General features: G+C 37.5%; 2 protein-coding genes across 2 annotated transcripts in view; one reads left to right on the top strand and one right to left on the bottom strand.

Moving 5' to 3' along the window:
* The window catches only part of LOC144969874 (ski oncogene-like), a 178856-nt gene that overhangs the window by 34085 nt on the left and 132271 nt on the right, over positions 1–12500 (top strand). The window lies entirely within an intron of this gene.
* Positions 8376–10297, bottom strand: LOC144969875 (ski oncogene-like). Its single transcript, XM_078908912.1, has one exon. It carries the CDS (start codon positions 10009–10011, stop codon positions 9070–9072), a length of 942 nt encoding a protein of 313 aa, XP_078765038.1. The 5' UTR covers positions 10012–10297; the 3' UTR covers positions 8376–9069.

Genomic DNA, 12500 nt, shown 5'->3' with positions numbered 1-12500 from the left:
TACCCACAGCGAGTACATGTTGGAAAACAGGCAACCTTGAAAGTGGATGGAAATCGAATGTCAGGAAAACAACAAAATCAACAATCCCAAATCAAAAGACGTTTGCGAAGTATCGGGATTAAAGAATTTTTATTTTTAGGCAAGATGGTGGTCATTTTTTAATCGATCGATATTTGAAGGACGAGTTTTCGGGCCAAAATTGGAAACACGCATTTTAACAGAGCATGGCGGTATAACTATAAAATCGACCTTATAATAATAATAATAATAATAATAATAATAATAATAATAATAATAATAATAATAATAATAATAATAATAATAATAATAATAATATAGATAACGAGCTAAAAACGTGTAGTTGTAGCTAAAGAGAAAGCGTCATAGTATATCATTATTCTACCTTACACATGCACCTCTTCTTTATAGCCTGTGACGAGGCACGCATGGATGGGCACAATAAATAATCATGGAAAAGACAAATTGCTGTTAAAAATAGAAATAGCCCGAGCTAGGCTAGAAACTAGTGTCATGTATGTATTTTTTTAATATTTTTTTTTTTGTAGTTCCCCCCTTTCAAAGGCCTAGGTCGAGTGGGTTTACCAATACATAGTGTATGAATACATGCAGCACGGAGGGCGACAGGAAGAGTATTGAAATAGAAGGCGTGACATGAAACGATTTTCTTTCTTTTTTTTTTTTTAAACGGAGCTGAGAAACAACTGAACTGTAGACAGAAATCAAAATAAATTGAAATGTTATGCACAGCTCAGTAGCCACTCCTCGCCAGGTACAATGAACAGTGTTTGTGTGGGGGAAAGGGGGGGGGGGTGTGTGTGTGAGAGAGAGAGAGAGAGAGAGAGAGAGATGTAGGAAAAATACAGTGAGTGGGGGGGGGGGGGGGGGGGGAGTGGCGGTGTTCTAATTTGAAGAATTTCGGAAAACTTACCATCATCGAATTATTTGTCCCTTAACCACAACCGGAACTAAAACAACAGAAGCTGCTTGTTTGCATTGTAGGGCTTTAGGGCGCTTAAGGTGATTTCAGGGCCAGAAAAAAAAGCAAAAAATTGAGGTAGCACAAAAAAAAAAAAAATAATAATAATAATAATTAAAAGCACACGAGAAAAAAAATGTAAGAACAAAACGGAATGGTTCAAACGGAGAACAGATACCAAGAGCACACGATGAGTGAGCTTGCCTAAAAACCTAATCCAGAAAACAAGCACAGGACACAGGATCCCACTAAGAGGAATACAATGAAATGCTTACAAATCATTGTAATTTAAACCAAAAAAAAAATGGGGGGGGAGGGGGGAGGGAATCAATTACAAAAAACTATTCATAATTCGACTGCCCCCCCCCCCCCCCCCCCCCCCGCAGAACAAAAAACACTGTCTTTTTACTATGTATCGGGGAAAAGACGATCATTGGTATAGGGGATGTTGAAAAAAAAAAAGGAAAGAAATGAAGGCACAGACTGATAATAATAATAATAATAATAGTAATAATAATAATAACAATGATAGACGACTTAAGTGCACGACCTATCGGTAGTTATTATTATTACCAAGAGCAGCCGCCGGGCAGTCCGACACGGCGTGAGCCAGCCTAATAGGATTAACTCATTATATACAGACGTCTCTTGACTAAACTCAAGTACTCTGAAATAACACTTTATAAAAAAAAAAAAATAATTTTGGCTAAGAAAGCTCGGCCTTCAAATACCGACCCTCATCTTGTCAAAAACGACGAAACCTGGGAGGGACTGCGTTGAAGCCTTCCTTGAGGTCTCAGGTTTGACAGTTCTTGATGAGATGACATGGTCAATTTAATCGGTCGACATTTAAAGGACGATTTTTCTGGTCAAATTTCTTTCTTTTTTAATGCGTTGGTACAGAGAACGTCTGTACACTTGTTAGTAATATGCCTAGAGTTCTGGATTATACAAAATTGTACATTATAACAAAATACTTTCTCTAGTGGCGGACCAAAAAAAAAATAATTAGATCGATCAAAGTGACCTAATTATCGAAAACAAAAACAAACAAAAAAAAAACCCTCAAACCCGAGAGTTCTATCAAATCCCAGGTCTGAGAATGTTGGACGAGCTGAGGGTCGTCATTTTTTGGAACCCTTTAAGGAGGAATTGATCGAATTTTGACTTCTTTTTTTTTTTTTTTTAATACACTTAATGTGCTCAAACCACGTTATGGGGGATCCCAAGCCAATAGCTACACTCAACGTGCCATTACTAACTGTACACCTGAGTGCAGTGAGAGAATGCGAGAAAAGAGCCTTTTCAAAGGACTCAACCTTGCACCACCAAGAGCGGATCTCGAACCAGTGATCTACAGGTTCGAAGGCGTCTTACCGTAAGACCTCCAAGCCAAAAGATTTCTGGCAAATATTTCTTTTTTTTATTTATTAAATGAGTGTTGCCCTAGGACATCTATAAACTTATTCATTGTTTGGCTGGTTATGGGTTACATTGTTTTCCCATTGGGATACAACTTACTGAACAAATCACCAAAATAATAACAACAGTAATAATAATAATAATAATAATAATAATAATAATAATAATAATAATAATAATAATAATAATAATAATAATAATAATAATAAACACGTTTAAAAACTATGTGTTTGAAAAAAATAATGTAAATAACTGAACAAGTGATAATGCTGATCAAAAACCCGGTAAACAAGAAGACTACGAGATAACAGACAGGCAAATTTGAATCAGCTATGAACAAAAACCTGTTCGAATGCTTATGGCTGATTCAGACAAGCCGTGTCAACAAGACATTCAAGCACAAGCAGCTACATTGTTTATGATAATAATTATTAACTATAAGAGATATAATATATTATCGCAGATAACCACTGCAAGTGCGACAGTCACATTGATATATATCGCTCTAATCTTTAAACAGTCTGTCATGTGATCAGCTGGTGTGCCTCGATTATATTGATAAAGGGCTTCCTAGGCTTGGTTTATTTATGTTCATTATGAGATACATCACTCGAGATGGATTAGTAGCTAGGCACACCTTACAGACGCAGTATTATATATCTTGTATCTTCTTCTCTATCTTCGCAATTTAGAACAGTTAAAGCCATCGTGCTGAAGACAAGCGCTGCGCCATGTTGTATGCGCTCAGAACGGCGAGGAACTTATCGTAACCTGATGCTGTCATGAATTCTTCTAGCAGATTGTTTGTTCCACTAATCTGAGGTCCGTGAAGTGAGGGAAAAAAAATAAGAAAAAAAGGTCACTTGCCAATGTGTTTGTTTGATCTGTTGATTGTGCATGTCAAGGAGTGGGTCTCGATCATAGAAAGACAACGAAGCGCAAATAATCTCGTGACCATACTGTACCAAATCTGGTTATATTTTGTTTTCCGTTTATGATTGATTTGATAAGGCAGATTAGACAGACTCCAGTCAGAAATAGACATACGGTTTCTTTTCTTTGATTAAAATAGCTGACGTGTCAAGTGCAAGTTAGTTCAACCTTATAGCTGATTGTCAAAAAAAAAAAAAAAAGGCATAAGGCAAATTTCAAAATATCATATGGAACCCAAACTGTTTGAAAAATACGAGCTTCGAAGTATCAAATACACAGAGATAGAAAGGTGTATAGATAAAGAGAGAACGAGAATGACAAGCCAACCTGAATATCAAAAGAAAAAATACACACAAACTACCCTCAGAAAATAAAAGAAACAAGTGCGTATAATAGCAATTACAGGGACCTAAGTCGAAATGCTACCCTAGAAGGATTAATTTAAACATAGTAATCAGTAATAGTAATAGCAATGCCGTAAGAGAGGATAGTGGTTTCTCAGTCATAGAGAATGTAAATATTGCTGCGCGAAGCTCGAAAAAATAAATAACAATGTGAAATTGAATGTAAGTTTCAATTTAATATACAACAGATAAAATGGACGTTTCGGGTTTCGCCCTTATCAACAAAACAGGATGAACGAAACACTACAAACGAATGCTCATTGTTATTTATGTCAGTCATAGAGACGAAATTAACGTAGCTAAGAGTCGAGAGATTAAAAAAAGGACTAACCAACCCTGTTACTGGGACTGGGGTCGGCCGCACCACACTACTGCCCTACTCATTCAGTGTCGGTCAGCTTGACACAGAGACACGGTTATTATGTTGATAGAAATCTATTGCGGGCTATTACTCCTAAAGCTATTACCTGACCACCAACCACCACGAAAGGAGTGGTCAGGTTACCAACGGACCCATGGACGGAATACCAAAGGCCGTCCGTCCATCCAACCAAATCACGCACACGTCCTTGTTTATAACTTGACGTTATACCTTACGTAGCGATGCAAATCTCGTAGCCTGTCACACAACAAGAATAATGCCGCCTGGCAGGTGAGAGCGTGGCTCTACCGTGTGAGCTATCCACGAACACAAAATATTCGTTTCAAACCCAAAGTCATTTCTAGATCCCTCTCTCACCCACTTCTTGAGATCGCCGATTCGTTCACCACCATCGCGAAGTAATTTTGACCAGCAGTTAAGCTTAATAGCCAATATTCTCATCACAAACATATAACATAGAAACGATTGAGACATTGAGTATGCTCCGGTGTATGGGGTGAATTTTTAATTCAGAAAAGTGAGTGGAGCAGGCACTTATGTTGGTAACAACCGCCGCGAAAAAAATTTTTATTCTCTATTGTCTTCTGGCACTTTTCTACTCACTTCATATCTTGTTGTTACCAACATAAGTGCCTGCTCCACTCACTTTTCTGAATTAAAAATTCACCCCATACACCGGAGCATACTCAATGTCTCAATCGTTTCTATGTTATATGTTTGTGATGAGAATATTGGCTATTAAGCTTAACTGCTGGTCAAAATTACTTCGCGATGGTGGTGAACGAATCGGCGATCTCAAGAAGTGGGTGAGAGAGGGATCTAGAAATGACTTTGGGTTTGAAACGAATATTTTGTGTTCGTGGATAGCTCACACGGTAGAGCCACGCTCTCACCTGCCAGGCGGAGTTGTCGTACCAATAAGGTCGCAGGTTCAAACCCCACCACCGCCGCGAAAAAAATTTTTATTCTCTATTGTCTTCTGGCACTTTTCTACTCACTTCATATCTTGTTGTTACCAACATAAGTGCCTGCTCCACTCACTTTTCTGAATTAAAAATTCACCCCATACACCGGAGCATACTCAATGTCTCAATCGTTTCTATGTTATATGTTTGTGATGAGAATATTGGCTATTAAGCTTAACTGCTGGTCAAAATTACTTCGCGATGGTGGTGAACGAATCGGCGATCTCAAGAAGTGGGTGAGAGAGGGATCTAGAAATGACTTTGGGTTTGAAACGAATATTTTGTGTTCGTGGATAGCTCACACGGTAGAGCCACGCTCTCACCTGCCAGGCGGAGTTGTCGTACCAATAAGGTCGCAGGTTCAAATCCCACCACCGCCGCGAAAAAAATTTTTATTCTCTATTGTCTTCTGGCACTTTTCTACTCACTTCATATCTTGTTGTTAACAAGAATAATGCCAAGGTTGACCTACCACTCTTAACACACAAGAGACGACTATGCCTACAACTTAAGACTAGTATAGCCTACTCAATGTTAGCCATGCCTAAACTACGTCATATCATGGATTCAAGAATCCGCCATTTTTAGGGGAAAATCCTCTACTTCCTAGTTTTAAAAACAATAATGATGCATCCCTAAAGACTACGTAAACTTCTAAGTTCGAAAGGTAATCAATAAGCAACTTAAAAAATATCTGCCGTTTTGACAGAACAAGATTTTAATACATTAATCTTTACCCCCCCCCCCCCCCCACCCCGTCAAAGAGGACACTCAAAACACGTCAAGACGTCCATTATAGTAATAATAGAAAACAAAGAAGTCCTAGGACTTCATAATCAGAAGTCTCATCTTACTATCTTAGTCTTTTTAACTGGAAAGGTTGCGATATTTTTACTACTATTTACTGATAAGGAGTATCTTGGTACCTATACACTATGTCACGCTGCAAAGGGTTGAATTGAATGTTTGCACATCATGACCTGTCTAGGTTTACTGAAAAGAAATGCCTTATCATAAAATTTTCACTGAAAAAAAATCAAATATGATTCACTACGAGCCAACAATAACCACGAGAGGTTATAAAAATCTTTTTTTTTAAAACAAGGACAAAGACTTAAAAATATAATCTAATACAGATTTTCCCAAATAACAATTCATATCATTAAAAAAACAAACAAAAAACAAGAAAAAAAATGGAAAAACAAAAACCAAGAGAATTTATATTCTATACAATAGACATCCGCAATAGACTACTCATTCCTCCGCTTCTCAATCTCATTAAGTTATCTATTCAACCATTCACGCGATTTTTTTAAAAAATATTTTTTGTAAAGTGAAAGGGAAAAAAAAATAAATCTAAACAGTAAACTCTGCAAAATAAGATCTGGATTGTTTACAGAATTGACTGATCATGACCAGTGAAACTTTAAATCGTTCATAAAAAGTCAATAATGTTATGGACAAAATGACACAGGACAACATGCACATGGTAACAGGTTGGGTACGGGACGCAATTATAGGCTCATTTTACATTGAAAGTTTTTACATTACAACAATGATCTCATAACAATTTGGGTTATCAGACCTGCAAATAAGTTCCAAGTTGACCTGGTTATAACAGATTATGAGCACTTTGAAATGGTTATAAAAATAAATTAATAAATTTATTGCAATTGCAATAAGATCAACAGAAAAACAACAGGGTAGGCCTAAAAACAAATAAAAACATTAAATAATCAAAATCCCACAAACACCTCTGGTTGCTTTCATTCAGTGACACGATTTCAAAGTGAGCCGAGAAAGAACAAGAACGAATCCCACAAGAAATAAACACACTAACATTCCATCATCGCTGCTATGACAAATATAGCTGTGTATGTATGTATGTATGTATGTATGTATGTATGTATGTATGTATGTATGTATAAAGAAGTTATTTATATCGAGTGCAAATTTGACACATAACATATTGGCAAACAATTAATCCAATTTATGTATTGATATAACCCAAGTAACACCATCTTGCTGTATTTGAATATGAAGAGAACTAAAAATAAAAATAAAATAAATAAAAACTCAACCCCATATACAAAGATACATTGGACTTGTTGATGATAGTTTTCTCTGTGGGTAAAATCACCACCAGTCAATAGAAGGGAGAGACCTGGAGTAGTGATGCAATTTTAAGTGTGGTAAGTGGCCAGTTGGGTGACAGTGATCATGTAAAAATCGATCTTGATGTTGTGTCCTTTGGTAAGTCACACAGCACACATTACCCCACTCGACTCTGAGTGAACGGGTACCTGGCAACAGGCAGTGACCGATATTGTATAAGTGCTATTACAAAAAGGATGACAAACAAGTGATTGGTGCTGTATGAAGTGGAAAAATAGTTCCAAATGGCGTGCTGGGAGAATAAATTAATCAATGTGGAACGCAGTGAGCACTGTAAATCTCTGGAAATATGCTACATAAATGGTCATAAATTTATCTATCACAGACTGCTACAACAACTCTTTATTTCACTGTAAAACGATGACTTGTCTTATGCTTATGCGGGAGCAAATTCCTTTATATTAGGCCTATAATTACAGTTGTATTTTGGTCTAACTTTGATCATTGTCACGGGCCCTATTATTATTATTATTATTTTTTTTCTGAGAAAAAACAAAACAAAACAACCATGATACCAAGACACTTATAGAACAACGACAATGGAAACTTGCGCGTTAAAAGGATAGTGAAAGATACCTAACTGGGGAACAGCATAAAGTATGATGGATATAAAATAAGAAAAAAGTGGCAATTCAGACTCGAGTCAGGAGTCTGAATAGTATCCCGTGGCTTTTCGGACTTAAATTGATCCATTGTGCGTGAGCAGTGAAACACAGTGCGGGAGTATTGTATGTAGAAGTGATAAAGAAGCAGAAGAAGATTTCAGAAGAAATTCTATTTTGCTCATATCAGACTGACTCGGCTCATAACCCCTGCTTCGGACTGAAGAAGAATTGTTGCCTGTCTATCACTATCAGAATATTATATGGCATGGCAGTTTTCTGCATCGATTGCAGCTGCAATAAATCGCAAAAAATCACAAACTTGCATTGCGGCCGCAAAATCTGCAACTTTTCGCAAAACAATAATAATAATAATTTTTTTAAAACAGTAATAATAATTTTATTAAAAAGAATTTTTTTTCTTTTAATTTGACAGCTCGTGTAGAATGCGAAAGATATTAATTAATCAAGAGTAGATTCCCTTTTACTGTCTCATTTATTTTTCCTTTTTACTGGCGCTGATATGGCCTTACATTTGTTGCAAGCGCCGTGACCCCCTCAAAAACAAACAAATACCTTTCTCTTTCATGAACTAATTGTAGGTTTTTATGAAAATTAGCTAATCGCAAAATTTGGGATTTTTTAAAAAAAACGCAATGTCAGGAATATGTTAAAAAGTGTCCTATTTTTTTTGGACATCGCGTTGTGTTGTTAACAAAGCTTTTCCCTTAGACCACAGTACTTTAACTGACTTTTGTTACTTCTGACGAGTTTTAACTCTTTTCTTTTCTTTCTAATTTCTAACTGGACTTCCAATTGATTTATGATTTTGTTATTCTCATCAAATAAAGCGGGTTTAGACTACAGTTGATAGCTACTATACCATTATTGTTAATTTGATTTGCATCAATTCTACATAATTATCAATATTTAAAACAATTTAATCTATACTGCCATGGAAGAATATTCAGTCCAAATAACCTGTTGATTGCACATGCACAGTGGAATCTGAGTCCGAATAGCCACTTGAGACTATTCAGACGAGTCCGAATAGTCATAGCCAAATAAGAATTCTATAATATTCGGTGATAAGTTCACAAGAAAAAATAATCTAACACACAATTAAATGAGCTCTTACTAAACATAAAATAAGAGAAGAGAATCCTATTGATAAAAAGTTCTATGACATTTAATAGTTTACCTGTCTCCTCTTTCTTTTGTGAGTGGGATCAAATCGTGCTTTCACCTCATCCAGAAACTCTTGAAGCCTGAAGCTATCCTTTGAACTCTGGTCCTTAGCTAGGCAGAGGTATGCTCTCCATTTGGCAGATTCAAAACCCCAATGGCAAGTACGATTTTCCAAAGCTTTGTGTGAATGGCATACAAATTTAGAGGGTGAAAACAATCCATAACAATCAACACATTGAATACAAGCCGAGTTTGGCGTTTTGTACCTTTCCGGATCGAAAACCCCTTTGCATTTTCCGAAACAGGCATGGTAAACTTTGAAGCTGCTTGGGGAAGGAGGATCGAGCGACTTCTCATGGTTACCATGAAGTAATGCGTTACAAAGCCTCTCAGCATCTGTTTTGGTGATAAGACCACAACTGGGTGCACTTGTGGGAAGAATGTTGAGAACTTTCAAAGTATCAAGTTGGACTTGATTACACCGTGAACAAAAAATGTGAAGCTCATCACAAACGCTATTGATTTGTTGCAAACTGAAGTCGCGCAACACCGTATTCAAAATCTGGGGTAAACATAACCTTTTCTCTCCTCCAACTGAAAAACAAGCAATTGTTTCCGATTCAAGAATGGTTTCGGATTGCTCACTTTTGGTTGTGTCAAGTGGAGTAAACACTGGCACGGGCAGTGGGTGCGTTGAGGGGACAGCGTAACTCCGTTCGTACTCAACAGATTTGTCTGCTGAAACTTTCTTGGGTGATATACGTGGTTTGGAGAATTCATCGACTTCAAGAGCATTCATTTTTGAAATATGTTCAGTAACGGTTTCCATTTGCAACGGAAGCCCGTTAGGCCCACTAAGAGTACGACCGGCTGAAGTTTGGAAGCTTTGAACAACCCGCTTCACATGGGGGTTCACATGTGTTGGGGGCTGAAAGTCTTCCATGAAGCAAATTTTTTGGTCATGAATGTCACTTATTTATATTCTCCGAAAAGTTACAAAAATAAATTATACTTGAAACGAATTAGATGTAGCAAATAAACACCATATCTTAATCCAAAAGCATTCACTGAAATTAAATCCTTCGAATATCCGTCACAAGCTCACTGTGTGCTGCTTCTCTGTATCATACGTTTCTCCCGTCTGCTCTGCTCTGCTCGTCGATAGCATGATTTTACTACGTGAAGATGAAGGCCGTGTGGTGTGTTAGTTTACGTGTATGTCTGTGCGTCTGTCTGATGTGCCAGGGAGGCCTCATACAGTCGCACACCGCCTGCCGCACAAACACATATTTGGCTGTTCCGTCAGTAGAACGTACAATGCGTAATGAACTAGAGTGAAACGTTTCGAGCAAAAAACAATTCAAAATGACAATCTACTAATTATTTGGGTGGTCTAGATGAACTAGTATGCTTGGTTGTTCAATAGCTATCAAAATATTGAGAATCATTGCTGGATTTTGCACTATAATTTAGAAAAATGTGGTGATATAGATTGAGGTATTACACCATTCGTTTTCCTCCCCGATATTGGCGTGTTTATTTTGTGGATTTATTAAGATTTCCCGAATCGGAGCCAAATATATAAATTTTCAGGGGAAATAAATTGTTAACTTATTAATTTTAAAGAAAGATGAGAGTCGATGCGAAGGCTTTAATTGTTTCAGCGATCTTAACGGAAATAAATATGATATTATTCGTTATGGCGGTCAGCATAACCAGTCTCGCCGATGACATCACACTGACGTCGCGACGTCTGCTGCATTGAGTGTTTATGTGGGTTGGCCTGGCTGACTCGCTCGGAGTTGAAACGAGGGCGGGGGAGGGAAGCGATGAAGGGGGGGGAGGTGGAGTGTAACTGAAAATAACCGCAGCATTCGGTGTGACCTCGGGCGATGTCGGGTCGGAAAGTGTGTAGATTTTCTTTACATGTTGAGCAGTGAATGTTTGTGTGTGTATGTGTGTGTGTGTGCTTGTGTCTGCGCGCGTCTGTGTGTGTGTGTGTGTGTGTTGTGTGACTGTATCTTTGTGAATGTCTGTGTGTGTGTGTGTGTGCGCGTGGAAGACAGGGAGAGGGATATTTGCACGCGCCGTGTGTGTGCGTGTGTGTGTGTGTGTGGGGGGGGGGGGGTGATGGTGCGTGCGCGCGCGCGTGTGTGAGTGTGTGTGAATGTGATTTTGTGAGTCTATGCAAACAACAAAAACACACGTTTCTCCGCCTACGCCCCATCTCGTAATAACTTGGGGTCTTGTTGTTCACAGTGCATATTCATACGAGTATCCTTGTTTCAAACAAGCTCGTCTTTATTAAATTTAATTTCAAACTTTAATGTATTTAGCTCAGCCACCTGAAACCAAATAATTTAGGCCGCCGCTTCAATTCGGTGTCTTGTTTCGTTGATTTTGGTGCTAAAAATTTAATTTGTATCCTACAAATAAATAATAATGTGAAATTGAATGTAAGCTTCAATTTACTTTTTTTTAAAACAGATCAAATGAACGTTTCGGGTTTCCCCTTTATCAACAAAACAGGGTGAATGAAACACCACATTCATCCTGTTTTGTTGACAAAGGGGAAACCCGAAACGTTCATTTGATCTGTTTTTTTTATAAAAGTAAACTGAAGCTTACATTCAATTTCACATTATTATTTATTTCTTCGAGCTTCGAGCAGCAACATTTACATAGCCTACAAATAAGACTTGGGTTAAGTTCACATACCTATTTTTATGTCCTAATGAGGCAAATCGACGTGAACAGATATGCGGGTCTGACATCCGAACCAACTTATGGGCCTAGTTTAGTATTGATGTAAAGGACAAATTTTGGTATCATTTCTTGAGATTTCCTTTACATCAATGACAATGAGGCCATAAGGAATTGGGTTGTCGGACCTGTAATTAAGTGCACGTCACTGTATATGAATCTACTGTAATTTATTTATCCAGTTAATTACCGCACATTCTTCATTAAAAATTTGGGCGATAAACTCGCCCTTCAAACATCGATCGATTTAAACGACCCTCATCTTAGCAAAAACTCTCAAACCTTGGACCTCACGAGAGTACTCACTACCAGAGTACGGCGATCAATGGTGGGGCCGGGGGGGGGGGGGGGAGATGGGTCATATTCTTTGTGAACTTACTCACTTGATAGTGAGTGCTTGAGGGCCAGATCCTCTCTCTACCATTTATAACATTTTATTTTTAATTGCACGAAATTATCCTTGGTCTGAATTATAGATTACTTTTTTAAAATCATCTATGAACTCACGGGATTCAACCGGTTTTGTTTTTGTTTTTGTTGTTTTTTTTTTTTTTTACTTTGTTTCCATTAAACCAACACTTGGCATTCTAATGGTTAATAATATTCAGCTATTATTTTTTGGTTTATTTTTTTTTTTTTTTAACCAGTTAACTGCCGTACACGGGAAAG

The sequence above is a fragment of the Berghia stephanieae genome, chromosome 4 (assembly GCF_034508935.2).
Source record: "Berghia stephanieae isolate SIO BIC M18660-M18661 chromosome 4, UCSD_Bste_1.3, whole genome shotgun sequence".
Classification (NCBI taxonomy): Eukaryota; Metazoa; Mollusca; class Gastropoda; order Nudibranchia; family Aeolidiidae; genus Berghia; species Berghia stephanieae.
This window is presented reverse-complemented; position numbering and strand designations above follow the sequence as displayed.

What these genes read in the sequence shown, in the direction of transcription:
- LOC144969875 (XM_078908912.1), bottom strand. Translation starts at nt 10,011, where the DNA reads ATGGAAGACTTTCAGCCCCCAACACATGTGAACCCCCATGTGAAGCGG.